This window comes from Phocoena phocoena, chromosome 20 (assembly GCF_963924675.1).
Source record: "Phocoena phocoena chromosome 20, mPhoPho1.1, whole genome shotgun sequence".
NCBI classification, from domain to species: Eukaryota; Metazoa; Chordata; class Mammalia; order Artiodactyla; family Phocoenidae; genus Phocoena; species Phocoena phocoena.
The window spans coordinates 4,648,387-4,670,476 of NC_089238.1; the positions used below are offsets into that span (position 1 = coordinate 4,648,387).

The following is a 22,090-nucleotide window of genomic DNA, read 5'->3' on the forward strand; positions in this document are numbered from 1 at the left end:
ATAATATCTGTATAGACAATCTGGTGTTGTTTTATTTGTGTGCATTCCATGTATTGTCGACAAACATGAAAAAATCCACATTGTTTGGAAGATATCATACTCTCTTACATAAAACATAAGATGTTAAAATTAGAGACACATAATTTGCTCCAAATACCTTTACATAGCTTTGCCATTTACATATTTCAACCAGATTGATTGTTACACCTCTCTCCCCTTCTCACATTGTATAAAATTAAGGACTCTCCTCATGGCCCCTTGGTGAAATGTGTTTTCACTTCAGGCACCGTTGACCTTCAAGGATGTGGCCGTAGAATTCACTCAGGAGTGGGAACGCCTGGACCCTGCTCAGAGGGCCTTGTACAGGGACGTGATGGAGGAGACCTCCGGGAGCCTGCTCTCTGTGGGTGAGGATAACTTCCCTCCCTCTAGAAGATGGGATCTGCTCTTGGATATCTTTGCATTTTTCCTGTGTGCCTCTTGGGAGCCCCTGTTTTGCTTGACTGATCTGAAATCCCTGTTGACTTGGACATGAAATGCTTCAGGATGTGCAGTGTCAGTAGTTTAAACTATCCTTTTCTTCAGGTGATCTGCCCGTTTCATGATACGTCGGGGGTTGTTCCAGAGCTTGAGTATTTATAAAGCGCAATGGGAAACTTTTAAAATACCCAATTTCCTGTGTTTTCTACCCCTGTGCTTTAGATTCAGTAGTTCTAGGAAGAGAGCTAGGTGTGTGCGTATTACACTGTTCCCTCTGCGTTCAAAAGGAGGCGGTGGATGAATTTGTGAAATGTTTTTGCAGACCCACCTGTAATGTCTTTACTACCCAGCTGAACAAAGAGCTGGGATTCTGGAAGAGCCACAGCACTTCACATTTCGTACTTCTAATAAGCAGGAATTTCTCTTTCTGATCTGAATATTATCTCCATCTAGAAGCAAGAGAATGAGCCCTGGACTGTCAAGAGTGACATGAAAGTATCAGAAAACCTAATGAGTGGGAAAGTAGCAAAAGTGTGAACACAGGTCAGATGTCAGAAGGGCATTGGGAAACTCCCATTGTTGGGAGAGTTCTCTGGGAAAACAAAAGTTTATTTCTTGTGAACTCTCGGAGGAAATTTTTCTCTGCAACTTATCACTCTGTGCTTCAACGTGTGAAATTTACCCCCTCGCCTTCTAGTGGTGCTGTAGCTGCAACAAAGGTAAAGTCAGTCTATATCTTGATCCACAGCACTTTGTTATATGCCTTCTGTGAACTCAGTCTTTCTTGACTTTAAGAAGCGTGAGGTGGGCTGTTTTAAAGGAGTCTTTTGTCCCTTCATCTCTCCTTCGGGTCTTGATTCCACTGGATGCTCAGTTCTTAGTCCATAGAGACAAGAGTTGATGCCTCCGGAGTCCAAGCCTTGAACCTATGTCAGTTTAATCCCAATTTGATGTTCTGAGAAGATGTAATCAACAGATAGTAAACACTGGCTGTTCAATTCCGTCTGGACCTCATAACCTACGTGGAGCTGTCTGAAGCCCTGTCTGCTTAGATTTCCCAGCCATTTCCTCCATCCTGCTTTTGCCGCATACTTCAGTGATGCGAGTGGCGGCCAGGTTGACTGAACCTTACGTAATTGTTACTTAGGAAAACTGTAAGGACCATGGACAGACGTCCAATCTTTGATCCCCAGTCCTACAAGAGAAGCATATGTGAACCTTTTCAGGCTCTTAGTTTGGCGTCTGTGGGTAGAGAACATGGTCCCATCTCAAGATCCTATCATATCTGACCCCCGTATCTTAGTTTTTTCTCTCTTGGAGTGCTCTTCCTAGTTGGGTAATGTAGACACTTCCTGATTTCATATGTTCTTTAAGTTTGCTTGATTTGACTCTAAAACTTGCTTCTGAAATAGATATTCCTAGGGTCTGAAAGTTTGTCCAGTTTTTTTTTACTGTGATAATCCACTTTTAGTTAGTGGACAACTTCTGGTGGACTCTATGGAGTGGGTTTACTTGGCAACAGAAAGCTTTTATGGAGAGTACTTTCCCTCATATGTTGCAATATACTCCAGCTGCATACAAAATCACCACTTGAAGCTACTTACTGGAGTGGACAGCATGTTCTACAGTGTGAGATAGAAAGTATGAGAGCCTGACTGATAAGTCTTTCCCGGTTTTTATTCTGGTTGAGGAGTGTCACAGAAGCATGTCTCAAGGGCACTGTGACAATGTTGCTTACATATACTAATGACCATCCTTTATGAACTTCAGTAAATGGTATAGGAATTTCTCCTACGAATAACATTGCCCAGGTTCTCGTCCTCATAGCTGTGAGGCTGTTGACTAAACTGTTGTTCACGCTCCATATTTTGTCACCTGTGTGTGCCTTTATTCATTTTACCTCAACACCTAATTTTGAAGCATGTTAATAAAAGCTTATGAATTGGTGTGATACCTTCAATGATAAGCTATAGTTCGTTTTGTTTAAGGCACTGCTACTTTCATTTTGTACAGTTCTGTGCATTATGTATGGTCTTGATTTTTGTTTATTTAGTCATCAGGTCTGTATTTTTTATGATATTAGTGTTGAAGATTGAATTGGGGAAAGGCCCCCTGCCGTGTTGGAACTGGCGATCAGACCCTTTTAGAGGTCTTTATATATTCTCAATTTTTAACCTATACTCAGTTATATAATTTGCAAATATTTTCTCCCATTTCATAGTGTCTTTTCACTTGATTGAGTGTGCTTTGATGAACAAGTTTAGGATTTTGATGTAGTCCAGTTTATCTGTTTTTACTTTGTGGCCTGTGCTCTTGGTGTTATGTCCAATTAATCATTGCTGAATCTAGTGTCAACAAGTTTTTCCCTATATTTACTTATAGGACTTCTATACTTTCAGGTCTTATGTTTAGGTCTTTGATCAATTTTCCATTAATTTTTGTATATTGTGTAAGATAATGGTCCTTCTTTGCATATGGATATTCAGTTTCCTCAACATTTTTTTAATTCACTCTACAAATTATTTGTTCATTTGCTTGTTTATTTTATTGAATTATACTTAATTTACAATATTGTGTTAGTTTCAGGCGTACAGCAAAGTGACTCAGTTTTATATCTATATATATACAGATACATACATATACACACACACACACACATTTTTTCAGGTTATTTTCCATTATAGATTTTTATGAGATATTGAATATACTTCCCTGTACTATATGGTAAATCTTTGTTTTTTATCTATTTTATATATAGTAGTATATATATGTTTTTTATCTATTCTATATATAGTAGTATATATGTGTTGAACCATCCTTGTGTATCTGTTAATCTCATACTCCTAATTTATCCTTCCCCCTCTTTCCTGTTTGGTAAGTTTGTTTTCTATATCTGTGAGTCTGTTTCTGTTTTGTAAATAAGTTCATTTGTATCATTTTTTAGATCCACATATAAGTAATATCATATAATGTTTGTCTTTCTTTGTCTGACTTACTTCATTTAGTATGATAATCCCTAGGTCCATCCATGTTTCTGCAAATGGCAATATTTCATTCTTTTTTATGGCTGAGTAATATTCCACCCTATCCATTCATCTGTCAGTGGACATGTACATTGCTTCCATGTCTTGGCTGTTGTAAATATCGCTATGAACATTGGCATGCATGTATCCTTTTTGAATTAGAGTTTTCATCTTTTCCAGATATATTCCCAGGGGTGGGATTTCAGGATCATGTGGTAACTCTATTTTTAGTTTTTTAAGGAACCTCCATACTGTTTTCCATAGTGCCTGCATTAACTTACATTCCCATCAACAGTGTAGGAGCGTTCCCTTTTCTCCACACCCTCTCCAGCATTTGTTACTTATAGACTTTTTAATGATGGTCATTATGACCAGTGTGAGGTGGTACCTCATTGTAGGTTTGATTTGCATTTCTCTAGTAATTAGTGATTCTGAGCATCTTTTCATGTGCCTATTGGCCATTTGTATGTCTTTAGAGAAATGTCTATTTAGGTCTTCTACCCAACTTTTTTATTTTTTTCTGTGGTACGCGGGCCTCTCACTGTCGTGGCCTCTCCCGTTGCGGAGCACAGGCTCAGCGGCCATGGCTCATGGGCCCAGCCGCTCTGCGGCATGTGGGATCTTCCCGGACTGGGACACGAACCCACGTCCCCTGAATCGGCAGGCAGACTCTCAACCACCGCGCCACCAGGGAAGCCCCTCTTGTTTTGTTTTTTTTTAAATTACAGATTCTATTTCATTTCTAGTGATCAGTCTGTTCAAATTATGTTTCTTCTTCAATTTTGGAAGGCTGTATGTTTCTAGAAATTTGTATATTTTTCCTAGGTTGTTGATTTTGTTGGCATATAACTTCATAGAATTGTCATGAATTTTTGTATTTCTGTGGTATCAGGTGTTATTTCTCTTTCATTTCTTCTTTTGTTTGTTTGGGTCCTCTCTTGTTATTGATGAGGCTGGTCAGAAGTTTGTCAATTTTTATCTATTCAAAAAACCAGCAATTGTTTTCATTAATTTTTCTCAATTTTTTTATCACTATGTTTTATTTCCTCTCTGATCTTTATTATTGTCTTCCTTCTGCTGACTAGGTTTTGTTCTTCTTTTTCTAATTCTTCTAGGTGATAGTTTAGGTTGTTTGAGATTTTTCTTTTTTGAATTAGGCCTCTATCACTATGAAATTCCCTCTTAGGATTGTTTTTGCTGCATTCCATAGATTTTTTTTTTATGGTTGTGTTTTCATTGTCATTTGTCTCAACATATTTTCTGATTTCCTCTTTGCTTTAATCATTGATGCATTGGTTTTTTAGTAGCATGTTTAGTCTGCATGTAATCGTTTTCTTACTTCCTTTTCTGTGATTAATTTCTAGTTTCATGCTGTTGTGGTCAGAAAAGATGCTTGAAATAATTTCTATCCGTTTAAGTTTGTTGAGATTTATTTTTTGTCCTTGTATGTGGTGTATTGTAGAGAATATTCCATCTGCGCTTGAAAAAGAATGTGTATTCTGGGTTTTTTGGATGTAATATCCTGTAGATATCAGTTAAGCCTCACTGTTCTATTGTGTCATTTAGGATCTCTGTTGCCTTATTGTTTTTCTGTCTGGAAGATCTGTCCATTAATATTAGTGGGGTATTAAAGCATCTTATTATTATTGTATTCCCTTCGATTCCTCCCTTTATATCTGTATTTGTTTTATGTATTTAGGTGCTCCTATATTGGGTGCGTATACGTTAATAAGTGTAATGTCCTCTTCTTGTAGTGATCCTTTTATCATGGTATAGGGTCCTTGTCTTTTTTTATGGCCTTTGTTTTATAGTTTATTTTGTCTGATATGAGTATTGCTACCCCCACTTTCTTGTCATTTCCATTTGTGTGAACTATCTTTTTCCATCCCCTCACTTTCAATCTGTATGTGTTATTTGCCCTAAAGTGGGTCTCTTATAGGCAGCATATTGTCAGTTCTTGTTTTATTTTGTGATCTGCCACTATGTGTCTTTTGACTGGAGAATTTAGTCCATTGACATTTGAAGTAATTCTTGATAAGTATGTACTTACTGCCATTTTAAACCTTGTTTTCCAGTTGATATTGTATTTCTCCTGTGTTCCTTTTGTCTTTTTGGTTTTACTTTTGTGGTTTGATAGTTTTCTTTTGCATTATGCTTGAGTTCCTTTCTTTTTGGTTTTTGTGACTCTTTTGTATATTTTTGATTTGTGGTTACCCAGGTTTTCAAGGATGTTAACCCTCACATTTTGTGATTTTGGTGTCCTATGTTACATCTTCATGTTTATCCTTTTGCTGTTTGTTGTAGTTATAATTGCTTTCATAAAATTTTTTTGATTGTTTTTTAATCCATGAATTGGCTCATTTATGTGATTTTCAATCCTTTTATATATTTACCTTTTGTATTGTGATTTTTCCCTTTCCTATAGATTCTTCTTTTCTATTTAGAGATCTTTTCAATATTTCTGTTAGGGTGGGTTTAGGATTGCTGTATTTTTTTAGTTTTTGCTTGTCTGAAAAATTCTTTACCTCTTCTATTCTAAATGATCATCTTGCTGGGTAGAATATTCTAGGTTGCAGGTTTATCCTTTTCAGGACTTTGAATATATCTTGCCACTATCTTCTGGTCTGCAAGAGTTTCTGTAGAGAAGTCAGCTGATAGCCTTATGGGGGTTCCCTTGTAACTGACTTTGTTTTTCTCTTGCTGCCTTTAGAATCCTCTCTTTAACTTTTGCCATTTTAATATGTCTTGGTGTAGATCTCTCAGCTCTTCTCATTGTGTGATTTCTGTTACACTGTCTTCCAGATCACTTATTCATTACCTTTAGTTCGGTTTTTATCTCGGCGATTGAGTTTTCTAGTTTTGTTTGGCTCCTCTTTATGTTTTCTAGTTCCTTGCTACAGTGATCTGCATTTCTATTTGAGAGTCTTTCTTAATACCTTCAGCATTTTTATTACCTCCTTTGTGAACTTGGGGCTTATAGACTGAAGAGGTCTGTTTAATTTTTTTGTTGTTTCAGGAGATTTATCTTGTTCTTTTACTTGGAAGTATTCCTCTGTTTTTTCATTTTATTTATATTTCTCTATGAATTTAGGAGCAACAGTTATCTACTGTTGAAGGGCTGCTTTTATGCGGGAGCATCCCTGAATAGGCTGTGTGTGTGAGTCCAAAATTTTTGGTGCAGGGGCTCTTTTGGTATGGGCGCTTGCCACCTCTTTCGTCAGGGTGTGCTGGCCATTGTCCTCTTTATTTTTTTGTGGTACGCGGGCCTCTCACTGTTGTGGCCTCTCCCGTTGCAGAGCACAGGCTCTGGACGCACAGGCTCAGCAGCCATCGCTCATGGGCCCAGCTGCTTCGCGGCATGTGGGATCCTCCTGAACCAGGGCACAAACCCGTGTCCCCTGCGTCGGCAGGCGGACTCTCAACCACCGCGCCACGAGGGAAGCCCCCATTGTCCTCTTGATAGGTGGTATGTTTGTTGCGGTGACCAGAGCCTGCAGTGGATGTTTGGCAGGGCCTCTTCTTTGCTCGGTGGTTGTAACAGCCCTGTAGTTGAAGTACTGGTGGGGGTAGAAGCCCCCAGGTCCAATTCTAAGCTGTGACATGAGGTAGGCAGGATTTGATCACCCTGCTGGGAAAGGAGCTATGATGTGTTCCTCCCCAGTAGCCCTCCACTGGGACGTGTGACTGTGACACCGCCTGCTACCCGGTGTGTGTGCGCCAACAGAGTCCACGGTTGCTGGTGCTGCCCCCAGACCCACCTCCACTGCAGGAGCACTTGGTAATAGGCTCAGATTCAGCCCAACTCCACGTGTGTGAGCCCACAAAGTCCACTGCTGCTGGTGCCATTCCCCAACTCAGCCCTGCTGCCAGAGTGCCAATAATCGGGTCAGACGCCCTTCCAGTGACACGTGTGCGCTCCCCAAACCTGCCACCCATGCACACTCCCAAAGCCTGCGACGGCCAGAGCTGTGCCCCCCTGAGCACCCTGACAACGAGGCTGCTATGGCAGGCCCACGCCCCTCTCTTTGTGCATTGATAGTGGGCTCCTATTGCAGACCTGCACTCTGTCCTGCACGCAGCCCCAGCTGTGGCCCAGACCACGCTCCAGGACCTTTGGGCCGTCTCTGCACAGCAAAACCGAGTTCTCTCCCCGAGTATGTCGCCGAGGCCTGAGTTTCAGCACCCAGTTGCTGTGCACACCAGGAGGCACACATCTCGGGCTGGGAAGTGCAGCAGCATGGAAGGACTGGCTGTGCTGCTCTCTCCCTACCCTACTGGCCACAAGCCAGCTCCTGCACTCTCCTCTCTGGCGTCGAAAGCTCCCCTCCCTGTCCTGGCGGACCTCTCAGCCAGTCGAGGAGTTCCCCAGGGTGTGGGAACCTTTCTTCCTTCCTAGCTCCTTCCCAGGGGTGCAGGTCCCATCCCGACTCCTTTCTTCCCCCTTTTGTCCTAACCAGTTAAGTGGGGAGCTTTCTTGCAGTTTTTGTTGTATGAGATCTTCTGCCAGCTTTCAGTAAGTGTTCTGTGAGACTTGTTCCACATGGAGATGTATTTTTGGTGTATCTGTGGGAGAGGAGGAGCTCCACATCCTTCTGCTCCACCATCTTGGTCTCCTCTCAGCATAGTTCAGTGGACTGCCCTTCCCCCACTGAGTGGTACTGACACCCTGTGGAACATCATTTGACCATATACACAAGTTTATTTCTGACATCTTTATTCTGTTCCACGGGTCTGTCTTCATGCCAGTACTGTGCCACTTTGATTAGTTTAGCTTTGTGATAATTTTGAAATAATTGTGTGACCTCCAACTTTGTTATTTTCAAACTTGTTTGTACTTTGAGGGTCTTCAGATTGCATATGAATCTTAGGATGGATTTATGTATTTCTTCAAGAAATGCTGTTGGGATTTTGCTAAGAATTGTGTTGAATCTGTTGATCATTTTGGGTATTATTGACATCTTGACAGTACTGCCTACCAACCCATGAACTCGGGATATATTTGCAGTTACTGGTATCTTTTCTAATATTTTTCAGCAGTGTTTTTAGGTTATAGTGTAAAAATGTTTTCCTCCTTGGATAAGGTTATACCTACATATTTTATTTTTCTAATTTTTCTGAATTCATTCATTAGTTCCAGCAGGATTTTTTTTTTGTGGAATCTTCAGTTTTTTCTACACATTAGATCATGTAGGTTGTAAACAGAAAAAATTCTTCTTCCCTTTTCTATTCGGATACCTTCTATCTATATTCCTGCCTATGTGTCCTTGCTAGGACTTTCAGTAATGTTTTTAGAAATAGTGAAAGTAGGTATCCTTCTCTTGTGCCTGATCTTAGAGGAAAAGCTTTAAGTCATTCCCCATCAAGTGTGATGGTAGCTGTGGGCTGTTAATATATGGCCTTTATTATGTTGAGGTAGTTTTTTTTTTTTTTTTTGCGGTACACAGGCCTCTCACTGTTGTGGCCTCTCCCATTGCAGAGCACAGGCTCCAGATGTGCAGGCTCAGCGGCCATGGCTCACGGGCCCAACTGCTCCACGGCATATGGAATCCTCCCAGACCAGGGCACGAACCCGTGTCCCCTGCATCAGCAGGCGGACTCTCAACCACTGTGCCACCAGGAAAGCCTGAGGTAGTATTTTTTTTATTTCTAGTTTACCGAGTGTTTTTACCGTGAAATGCTTGTCAAATGCTTTTCAGTAGAAATGATCATGTAGTTTTTTTCCCGTCATTCTGTTAATGTGCTGTTTTACATCAAAAGATTTTCATATGTTGAACCATCCTTATATTTCAAAAATATATTCCTATTAGTCACAGTATACAATCCTTTTAATGTGCTGTTGGTTTCCATTTACTATTATTTTATTGATGATTTTTGCATCATTATTCATTAGAGATTGTAGCCTCTGGTTTTCTTGTAGTGTCTTTGTCTGGCTTTGTTATTGGCGTAACTCTGGCCTCATAGAGGGAGTTTAGAACTGTTCCCTTTCCTTCAGTTGTTTTGAAGAGTGAAAGCAAGATTGCTCTTAATTGTTTTTAAATGTTGAGAAGAATTCTGCAGTGAAGCTATCTGGCTTTTCTTTGTTGTATGGTTTTCGATTAGTGATTTCAATCTCCTTAATAGGAATAGGTCTGTTCACATTTTTTTATTTATTCATGGGTCAGTCTTGAGAGGTTATATTTTCTAGGAGAGTATCCATTTCTTCTGGGTTATCCAACATTTAGGTATAGAATAGTTCTTAGTATTCTCTTAGAATTTTTTTGATTTCTGTAGAATCATTTGTAAATGGTTGTGATGTCCCCTCTTTCATTCCTGATTTCAGTAGTTTGAGTGTTCTCTTTGTGAGTAAATGTAGGTGTTTGTCAGTGTTTTCATCCTTTTCAAACAACCATATTGTAGGGTTGTAGTTTTCTGTACTTTTTATTCTGTTTCATTTATCTCTAATCTACTTTGTTCTACTTCTGTTAGCTTTTGTCTTTTTTCTTCTATATATGTATATTCCACATATAAGTGAGATCAGTATTACTTTTTATGTCTGACTTATTTTACTGAGCATATAGTCTCAACATCCATACATGTTGGTACAAATAACAGAATTTCCTTCTCTTCTATGGCTGAATAATACTGCATTGTGTATGTTTACTAGATTTTTTTTTATCCATTCATCTCTTGGACACTTTAGGTTGTTTCTATGAGTTGGCTGTAGTGAATACTGGTATAATGAATATGGGAGTGCAGGTATCTTTGTAAGACAGTGATTTTATCTTGTCCGATATATACCCAGCAGTGGAACTGCTGCATTATTTGATAGTTTTTTTTTTCTTTAATATTTTGAGGTAATTATATACTGTTTTCCATAGTGGCTGCAACAGTTTTCATTCTTCCCAGCAGTGCACTAGTGATCCTTTTTCTTTCCCACATTCTGCTCAATACTTGTTATCTCTTGGCTTTTTGATGATAACCCTTCTAAGGGGTGTGAGGTGATATCTCGTTGTAGTCTTTTTCTTTAATAAATTTATTTTATTTATTTATTTATTTGGCTGCATCGGGTCCTTGTTGCTGCACGCAGGCTTTCTCTAGTTGTGGCGAGCAGGGGCCACTCCTCTTTGTGGTGCGCAGGCTTCTCGTTGCAGTGGCTTCTCCCGTTGCAGAGAACGGGCTCTAAGGCATGTGGGCTTCAGTGGTTGTGGCACATGGGCTAAAGGTCCTGGGAAGGTACTGGGGAAAAGTGCTTATTGCTCAAGGAAGGCATAGTTTGTAATACTCTGTTGGACGTTAGTAGGTTAAGTGAAGAACAACAAAACACAAAATATTGGCTATCCATTCTTAGGGGAAAGACAGAGTCCAGAAAAGACCATTTCCCATTCCTGGCCGGATGGAATAGGGACCTGAGGACATGTGCTCAGCAGAACTGCATATTTGCTGTGGACCAAAGACCACCGGGTACCTCCTTTTTCTTCAGTAAATGGTAGGATTTATTTAAGTTTCATTTCTCTGTTTCAGCCTAATGTGTTATGAGTGATGAGGACTCCATATAGGACTCTGACTCAAGAGGAATCTCATGAAACTTATGAAATCCTCATGTGTGACTGGAGTCATGTTTTGGTAGAACTTCTCCTTTCCTTTTCTTCTATCCTTAACATACAAGGTTTGATGTATTTTGTGTGAACAAAGAAGGGACAAATTATTTCTGATAGAAGCTGCACTAACATATATTATTTCCAACTAATTATCACCCTGCTACGCAGTTATACATGACATTTGCTTGGTTTCTCAAAGATGTACATACTCTGATATAAGGTAAGACGTGAGCCCTAGTTACAGGCTCTTCCACGTAAGTTTTGTATGGTTTCTCTCTACGATGGAGTCTCTCTTTATTGAAATATAATTGATATACAACAGTGTTAGTATTGGCTGTACTATATGAGGTAACATGTGCATACTTTATGAAATCATCACAATGATATGTGTAGCCATCTTTCCTCAGCTACTACCATGCTCCTTATGCTGGATATTACATCCCCATGACTTACCTATTACGTAGAGGTCTGTGCCTCTTAATCCCCTTCACCTATTTCACCTGCCGCTGCACCGCCCTTCCTTCTGGCGACAACCACACATTTGTTCTTTATCTGTGAATCTGTTTTCCTTGTCTTGTGCTTTTGCTTCTTCGAGTCCACGTATAAGAAAGATCGTGCAGTATTTGTCTTTCTATGCCTGACTTCTGTCACTTAGCATAAAATCCTCTAGATCTATCCACGTTATTGCAAATGGCTGGGCTCCTTTTCTTAAGGGTGACTTATATTCTACTGTGCGGAATGGACATACAACATCTCCTCCAAGCATTCATCTATTGATGGACACTTAGGCTGCTTCTCTGTCTTGGCTACTGGAAATAATGCTACAATGAATATTCAAATGCCTATATTTTCTCAAATTACTGTTTTTCTTTTCTGCCAGTAAATACTTCAAAGTGCAATACCTGGTTCATCTGACGGTTTTAATTTTTTAGGAACTTCAGTAATGTTTTCCATAAATGTTGCACCAATTTACAATCCCAGCAATAGTGGACAGGGTTCCCTTTTCTCCACACCGTTGCCAATGCTTGTTGTCTTTCTGATGACAGCCATTGTAAACAGGTGTGAGGTGGTACCTCATTGAGCTTTTTTTAATATAACTTTTAAATTTTTATTTATTTAGCTGCATTGGGTCTTCGCTGCTGCACACAGGTTTTCTCTAGCTGCTGAGAGCAGGGGCTACTCTTTGTGGCGGCACGTGGGCTTCTCATTGCGGTAGCTTCTCTTGTTGCAGAGCACGGTAGTTGTGGCTCGTAGACTCAGTAGTTGTGGTTCGCGAGCTCTAGAGCGCAGGCTCAGTAGTTGTGGCACACAGGCTTAGTTGCTTCATGGCACGTGGGATCTTCCCGGACCAGGGCTCGAACCTGTGTCCCCTGCATTGGCAGGCGGATTCTTAACCACTGCACCACTAGGGAAGCCCCCTCATTGAGCTTTTGATTTACCCTTCCCTGATGATCCGTGACTGTGAGCATCTTTTCATGTGTCTGCTGGCCATCTGTATGTCTTCTTTCTCCTTGATAGACTCCCACATGTTAAGTAAGGCTTGACTACGTGCGCAAATTTTGTCTGGATCGCTTTAAAGTTTCTTTCTTATTATAAAATCTCTGGTGACCCCTAAACCTTGAGCTTTGGACCAAAGCATTGCCACTTATGTGAGGCTTATGTTGTTTTCAGTATGTATTTTGAGATGCCTGGTGAGGCTTGCAAATTGAGTATGAGATTTGCAACACATATTACATTTGTAAGGTTTTTCTCCAGTGTGGATTGTTTTATGTTGAGTAAGATATGAATGTCTTGTAAGGGCTTTGCCACACTCATCACATTTGTAAAGCTGCTCTCCAGTGTGAGTTCTCTCATGACCCCAAGGTTGTGACCGTTCAATAAAAGCCTTATCACATTTATTACATTTAAAAGGTTTTGCTCCTGTATGAATCCTCTGGTGTGCCAAAAGGTTTGAACGCTGCGTAAAATGCTTGCCACACTCATTACATCTGTGTGGCTCCTCTCTAGTATGGACTGTCTCATGTTGAGTAAGATATGAGCGCACTGTAAACGCTTTGCCATACTTGAGACATCTGTACGATTTCTATCTGGTATGGATTCTCTTGTGCCTGTTAAAGCTTGAATGCTCGGCACAGGCTTTGCCACACTCAGGACATTTGTAAGGTTTCTCTCCTGTATGCACTCTCTGATGTGTTGTGAGGTGTGACTGGTGGTTAAAGGCTTTGCCACACACATTACATCTGTAAGGTTTCTGTCCAGAATGAATCCTCCTGTGATTCCTGAGGTTTGAGCTTTTGCTAAAAGCCTTCCCACAGTCATTACAGCTGTAAGGTTTTTCTCGAGTGTGTGTTCTCCTGTGCTGTGCAGGTGACGACGTGTTTTCCACACTAGGAGGAACTCTGTGAAGTGGTGAAACCGAGGAGCCACTGCTGACTGGCTTCTCACCTTGACCGCACGCATACGCTTTCTCCTCAGCGGCACATCTCCGCAGCTGAGCCGCCTGGGCCTGCAGCCTCACTCCAGGTCTGCTTTCCAAACACCGGAGATCTCTGTTTCCAGCAAGGCTGACGTTATTTTTCGTTGTTAACAAACTTCTTATGGATGGCTTGTCGTGCGTGAAGTATTCACGTGCATTACTTCGTACAGAAACACTCTGAGGAAAATTAATTAAGGACTTATTATCTTGATCTTCTCCGTGAGTGAGATTTTTGTTATGGGTCAAAAGCACTTCTTCATAATCTCTTGCATCACAGCCCCACTCACTCTCACATTCCTGCACACCTGCACAGACTTCCTCGAGGTCAAAATCCTTGATGCCGTGACTTTTACTTCTTTCTAATCTCACTAGATGACATAGTTCTCCTTTAGAAATGTCCTCTCTTGGTGATAACTCCTTGATTGCAAATCCAGCAGAAAGGCTTCCTATTAAATGGAGTTGGAAAATAAATATTTTATACTGACTTAGATAAGTACATAAAAAGTCATATACAATGAACAGTTTTCTCAAACATGGTATTCAGACATCACTGTTATATACAGTTTAATTTTCTTTTTATATATTTTCCCATATTACTGTTTTCTCTGATCTTAGATAATAGAGTTTCAAACATACACTACATACTACATACATATTTTGCAATGTATCTGGATAATTAAATGATAGTCCATAGTTAGAATGTCTACCTATGTACTGGGTTATAAAAATCCAGGCATGAAATCATCATTGAGATTTGAGACCGTCTTCCCTAATCCTTATCACAATAATAAGTTATAAAGCATTTACATAACCCATGATAAATCAAGCAGGTATGGTAATAAATAACCACATTTACACAAAATAATGTCTCTGGAATTCTAAAAGATTCTCCGGTAGGTACCAACAACAACAAAAAAATTTCATTTCAGAAGGAACACTGATAAGCACTGAATTTTGAAATATCAGATTCAGGTAAATGTATGTATAAAGTTTAAGAATCAGGGAAAACGGTCTGAAATTTTCAGTCATTGTCATGCCTGTGATTCTACACAGTTCAACTACCTAACTGTGGAGTGTCATTTAATTGTATACTTGTATGGCAAAAATATATATATATATGTGGTATATAATGTATGCTTTAAAATTGTCATCTTAAGGTCAGAGAGAACATCTGTATGGAAAATAATTAGAAAAAGACAACAGCCAAAATATAGTGTAGGCCAAGGTCAATTTCATAATAACCATGACCAAAAAATGACACATCTAGTTAACTAAAGGTAACTTTACAGTCCTCACTATCTGCCATGCAATATTTCAAGCCCCTATAACAGCATTAATTATTTAATTATTCTTGAGGTAAATTATCACAGTATTTCATATAAAAACACACATCTAACTCACACAGAAAGCAAATTCAAGAGACAGTTTGAACCTGGGTGTGCAGAGTAACATGACATGTTCATATGTATTAAGCAGCATCGTCCATTCAGGCAGTACAGATTTTAAGAAAATTTAAAGGAAATGTATCTTAGAAATGTTTCAAGGAAGATACGGGCAGTGAGTTGTGTCACTTACACTGTCCCGTCACTGTCCTACCATTCCCAGATAATGATAGGAGTCACGTCCAGCACGTGTTGATGTACACAGTGACCAGACCGAGTCGCTGATCTGAGCAAACTGTACTGTGTGCAAGTAGGGGTCCTTGCTTATGCAGTGTGTGGGGTATGGGGAGGGGTGGGGTCTTATGGGAACTGGGGAGGCCAAGTGCTAAATATGGACACAGTACTAAGAAGTACCAATAGACTTCACTTAGATCCTGAGGGAAGGCCAGGACTGGGATTTAACAAAGCAAGAGTGAAGTAGTGGGCAATGTGGGAGCACTACTTGTGCTTGCAAATCTAGCTTGTGCTTGCAAATCTATGGGAAGAGGACTGTACTGCAGCAGATGAAAGCCTCACCTTGGGAAAAGAAGAACCGCTGTAGCAAGAAGCATAAACATGACTCATTCTATGGAAACTATATTGTTGGTATGAAGGAAATGTGGAAGATATTAGGAAGACAGAGAGTGCTGTTATGGGAAGACTGTAGGTTTACATCTATTCCAATATTTGCTCTAAACATGATCAAGCTGAGTATCCCACAAATTCCATTCCTAGGCATATATTATTTGTTCCGGAAGATATGTACAAGAATGTTCTTTGCGGGACCTAAAAGCAAAACCTGGAGAATGAATGAATTCACTCTGTGTGAACACATGTGGATGCAATAAACCCCTCTCAAGGGTACAGCAATGGAGGATGATCATGGTTGCTGGATGATGATCTCTTGGCAGGAGCGACAGAGGTTGACTGGTGGAAACAAAGCTAGCAGGAGGCTTTTGCCAAGGTTTAACCTCTGTGGATGTGATTATATTTGGTAAGAATAACTTTTAAACTACTTATTTTTAAATCAGAATATCAATTTTAGCATGAAGTTTTTTAGTGTAAACAGCTTTGTCATATAAAAGTAACAGATCTCTTTTGCAGGAATTTTTTAAAGTATGTGAAATCATATCTTTGGATCTTTTAACATTCCAATCCCAAACATAAAACAGACATCAGATGAGAAGTGCTCTTACTGTAAGTATATCACTAAAGATATACTTACTCTTATCAATAGAAATTAATATGCACTTAACAAAAAGTAATGAATTTTGACTTCTGGAACAGCAACAGAAAATAGTAACCTTAAGGGGCATTACTAAACAGCCTAGAGGGGAAAGAACGACTTGTATGGACAAGTGTTGTTCACAGCAGGGTTTAACCATAGAAACAGTTCTGGCATTGCCCAGCTGATCCATGGCAGAGTTCTATGTGCAGAGATGTGGTCAACAACATAAGCAGCCAATTAATAGCCTGAAGAACAGGACGATAATAGGATGTATATCCACAAGGACCAGGTGACTTTTGATGAAATTTAGTTGAAAGAGAGGACAGGGAACAAAAGAGGCTTCATTGAAATATGTAGTTGAAGGAACGTAAGAAAATTTCTGAGAAACATTGTTAGAAGCAGTAATAATGAGGAAACCATGGAGTATAAAAAAATTACCTACATTTCCTTAAATAAAATGAGTTATTTAAATATCAGCATACCAAGATGTGCATGAAGAATCTACACAGAGAGAATAATTATTAGAATAAATTAATGTTGGGGAAGCTAGTAAAGTAGTCTTGTTCAGGTTTCAGAGGCAGCACTAGGCCTCTCTGACCGGGCAATGACCCTAAAAGCTGGCTACATGCCAAACTGCTGAGCTCCCTGCAGGCAGCACACCTTGTAAATCATTAGATAAGATAGGGCGTAAGTCTGGGGCCTTCTTGCACCCTGAGGGCCTGGCCAGCCCCCAGGGATCAGAGAACACTCCAAGACTTATGACTTAAAACCAAGGCATTTATGACAATAACCAGAGCTGCAAATTTGCACGCAGGCTGACTATCGTCAGCCTGTGGCCTGATGCTAAAAGCAGGAATCCTTCCAGTAGCAAACAAGTCTCACCCATGGGGTGGATGTACCGTCCGGGCCTTCCCAGCTGGGATTCCAGATTGCTGCTGAAGGGACTTCCCAGTGCTGCTTGGATCTGGATATAGGTGCTTCCCCAATTCCATGATGTAATAAACCTGTCTCTACTATACTTTCTTAGTTATACTACTCTTAATTAGTATACTGTAATCTTTTAATTCAATGAACTCTCTGAATTCTTGTTTAACTGAGTGTAAGAGTGGTTATTTTGCCAGCAACTCCTATGAACCTAAAATGAAAGTAAAACTTCCAGCAAAACAATTATTTGCAGCAAAAAAAAATTGAAATTAAAATAGAAATCAAAACTTCCTTATAGAAAACTACAGCAAATCAATTGAATGGTAACCTGTGACTAAAACTTAATAAGAAAAATTTAATTGAGGAAAATGCGTGTTAAAACAAATGTGATACCACTAAACACCTATGATAGTGGCCAAAGTACAGAACACTGAAAATATTAAAAATTAGAAATGATGCAGAGCAGCAGAAACTTTCATTCATTGCTGATGGGAATGCTAAATGGTACAGCTAGTTTGGAGGAGTTTGCAGTTTCTTACAGTCTTAAATATGATCTAGCAATCGCACTACCTGGAAGTTACACAAATGAGCCAAAAACTTTTCTGCGTGCAAAAACATGCACATGAAATAGAACAAATAATCCTAAAATTTGTATGGAACCAGAAACCGAATAGCCAAAGCAATCTTCAGAAAGAATAAAAAAGGTGAAGGCATCACATTCCCTGATTTCAAGCAATGTTACAAAGAATGGAAACTAAAATGCTACTGGCTTTAAAGCAGACGTAAGTCAATGGAAGAGACTAGAAAGCCCAGAAGTAAACCCACACATATGCAATCAATAAATTTACAACAGAGGAGCCAAAAATATACAAGGGGGAAAGGACAGTGTCATCAATAATTAGTATTGAGAAAACTGAAAGGCACATACAAAAGAATGAAACTGGACCACTATCTTATACCATATGCATAAATTAACTCAAAAGAGAGTAAAGACTTGAATGTAATACCTGAAAAAAAAAACTCCTAGAAGAAAGCATAGTAAGCTCCTTGATATCTTGTCAGTGATTTTTTGAATCTGAAATGAAAAGTAAAAGCAAAAGAAACAAAAATAAACAAGTAGGTCTACATCAATCTAAGAAGTTTGTGGACAGCAATGGAATCTATCAACAAAATGCAAAGGCAACGTATGGGTTGGGAGAAAATATTTACAAATCATATTTAAGGGGCTTAACATCTAAATTACATAAAGATCTCACAGCTCAACAGCAAAAACAACAAAAATTCTGATTAAAAAAAAAAATGGGCAGAAGATCCGAATAGATTTTCTTCCAAAGAAATCATACAGATGGTCAACAGATACATGAAAAGATGTTCAACATCATCATCAGGAGAATGAACATTAAAACCACAGTGAGATCTCACCTCCCAATTCTTAGAATGGCTTTAGCATAGACATAAATGTACGACAAGCAAGTGTTGGCAAGGATGTGGAGAAAAGGGAATCCTTGTGTTCTCTTAGTGCCAACACTACGAAAAACAGTACAGATGTTCTTCAAATAAATAGAACTAACATAATATCCAGCAATTCCATTTCTGGGTATTTATATGATGAAAATGAAAACACTATCTCAAAAAGATATATGTATCCCCCTGTTCACTGTAGTATTTACAATAGTAAACAACCTAAGTGTCCATCAATGAATATAAATGAATAAAGAAACTGTGACATGTCTCAATATATATAGTGTAAAAAACTTGCCATGTGTGACAACATGAAGGGCATTATGCTACCTGAAGTGAGTGACAGAAAGACAAATACCTTATGACTGAATGATGAATGGGGGATTTTGGGGGGGGGGGGTCTTTTTTTACAGAAAAGCTAATTAGACATATCAGTAAGCCATGCTGTATTTAAAGTAAACTACATCTAATTTTTGAATTTTCAATTTTTGTCATTATCCACATCATGACTTCTTCCTACTAAATGAATCCTGGTAACAAGCCAGGATGGACAAAAAAATAACAAGTAGACTTAGCTCCACTTTATTAGTCAGATATTATTAGGAAAAGGATCAACAATACACTTATCATCTTCCCAAAGGATTAAGTTAATGGAAGGTGGTTTTCCTGTCAAATGAGGTAACACTGTCTTCTAGACCAAGGTTTTTGGGAGTGAAACTTTATCTGCTCAAAACATGTCTTATACATTGACAATTAATTTTGTAAACAGGAAATGTAAAAACAAGATGAATGTAGTCAGAAAACAGTAGCCATGGGTGGAGGGGGCGTGGTCTAAGGAGAGCAGCATGGGTGTTGTGATCCACATGATTATTTGTGCAAACACAGTTCTCAGAGGCTGCAGGTAGAAACAAAAGCACCCCCAAGTGGGCCTAAGTACCTTTAAGCCCAGAAAGTTAAGACTGAGGAATACTTATAATTAACCTAAAGGCCTCCCAGTCACGAAAATCCATTTTGGGACTGTTACTGTGGATGCTATAAGAACCTAGTTTAAAAACAAAATCTCAATTATCTCCTGCACCCTTTAAGCTTCTACCCTCTAATAGTGAAAAGGAAACCTACAAAACAGTAAAAAAAAATACCCACCAATCATAAATATCTGACAAGACACTTGCATTTAGAAGATATAAAGAACTTATTTATACTCAACAAAAAAAGACAACCCAATTTTAAGATGGGCAAAGGACCTGAACAGACATTCTCCAAAGAACAAAGAAAAATAGCCAATATGCACATACAGAGAAGATGTTTAACATAATTTTTCAATAGAAAAATGCAAGTCAAACCCAGGATGAGGTACAACTCCACACCCCCTACAATGGCTGTAGTCAAAGAGACAGATAACAAGTGTTGGTGAGGATATAGAGAAACTGGAACCCTCATACACTCACTCCTGGTGGAAATGTCAAATGGTGCAGCAGCGCTTTTGGAAGACACTGGCAGTTCCTCAAAAGATTAAACAGAAAATTACCACATGACCAAACAACTGCACTTTTAGCTTTATGCAAAAGGAAATGTAAATATACGTCCACAAAAAACGTTCAAAAATGTTTCTAGCAGTATTGTTCACAATAGCCAAAAGGTGGAAACAACCCAAATGTCCAACAACTCACAAATGGATAAACAAAATGTTGTATTCGTTCATGGACTATTACGAGGCCACAAAAGGAATGAGGAACTATTACGTGCCACAAAAACAAAAAACAAACAGGCAGAAATAAATTCCCTGCATATAAGTATTTATAGCAGCATTATCCATATCATCTAAACTTGGAAGGAGCCAAAATGTCCTTCAGTTGGTGAATGGAGTAATAAACTGTGGTACATCCAGGCAAGGGAAATATTATTCACCACTAAAAAGAAATGAGCTATCAAACTATGAGAAGTCATGGAGAAAATTAAATGGATATAACTAAGTCAAAGAAGACAATCTGAAAACACTATATAAACTGTTTGATTCCAACTAGATGACATGCTGCAGAAGGCAGATGTATGAAGCCAGTAACAAGATCTGTCATTGCAGCAGTTAGGAGGGAGGGAGAGATGAATAGGTAGAGCACAGAGGATTTTTAAATAATGGAATTACTTTTTATGGTACTATTATGGTACACACATGTCAGTATACATCTGCCCAAACCTACAAAATATATAACACCTAGAGTGAACTCTAACATAAATGTGGACGTTGAGGGGGTAATTTATGTCAATGTAGGTTCCTCAGTGATAACAAACATACTCTTCTGTCAGGTGTTGATTATGAGGGAGGGTCTGCATATCTGGGGTGGAAAATACATGGGAAATCTCTATAACTTCCACCTAATTCTTCCATGAACCTAAAACTCCTTTAAAAAAGATAGCCCATTAAAACAAAGGTGTATGGGTTCATAATAGGTACTAACTAATATGAAACAGTAAAAGGAATAGACTATCTTTTCAAAAACTTCTAGAGGTTATACAGCTTTCAGGGAAACAAATGTTAAGTCGGGGACTTCCCTGGCAGCCCAGTGGCTAAGACTTCGCCTTCCAATGCAGGCGGTGTGGGTTCGATCCCTGGTTGGGGAGCTAAGATCCCACATGCCTCGCGGCCAAAAAACCAAAACATGAAACAGAAGCAATACTGTAACAAATTCAATAAAAGACTTTAAAAATGGTCCACATCAAAAAAAAAAAAAGGCAAACACTCAAAACAGAAATCCTATAAAATGTTAAAGAAATATTCATTCCAAACCCCAAATTGTAGATATAAAACAAAGAACACTAAGAATATCATCAAAAATACAGAACTGGCCTTCCCTGGTGGCGCACTGGTTGGGAGTCCGCCTGCCGATGCAGGGGACACTGGTTCTGGGAGGATCCCACATGCTGCGGAGCGGCTGGGCCCGTGAGCCATGGCCACTGAGCCTGCATGTCCGGAGCCTGTGCTCCACAACAGGAGAGGCCATAGCAGTGAGAGGCCCGCGTACTGAAAAAAAAAAAAAAAAAATACAGAACTGATGACTGAATAAAGAAAAATGAAGGCCAGTTGTAACAATGAAATTTGCAAGATGAAAGTTATCAGTGCTCTAAAAGCAAAACAAGTGACAGTAGAGTTTAAATGTCAGCATCTACCCCATCTAGAAACTAAAAATACTACAAGATAGTTTGTATACCAGTAAAGGCAAATGTACAATAAAGGTAGGAAATCATGCACACACAAAGCTAACAGGGCAGGGAGGTAACAAGACAAAAGTAGTAAAATCATCTATATCCACAGTAATTAAGGGATACACAAAACAATTAGATGTAAAATATGATATCAGAAACAGTAATCATGAGAGGAGGAGAGTACAAATGCAGGGTTTATAAAATGTATTTGAAATTAAGAGATCAGCAACTTAACCACGTATATATAGACTGCTATATAAAAACCTCATGGCAATTGCAAACCAAAATGCTATAACAGA

At 39.2% G+C, this 22,090-nt stretch overlaps 1 protein-coding gene across 1 annotated transcript in view; it reads right to left on the reverse strand.

Annotated features, from left to right (window-relative positions):
• Positions 1 to 7,549: 7,549 nt before the first annotated feature.
• The window catches only part of LOC136140943 (zinc finger protein 677-like), a 44,355-nt gene continuing 29,814 nt past the window's right edge, over positions 7,550 to 22,090 (reverse strand). Inside the window, 3 exon segments of the mRNA XM_065899080.1 lie at positions 7,550 to 7,693; positions 12,520 to 12,743; positions 12,746 to 14,002. Of these exon segments, the coding sequence (XP_065755152.1) occupies positions 7,550 to 7,693; positions 12,520 to 12,743; positions 12,746 to 14,002 (1,625 nt within the window).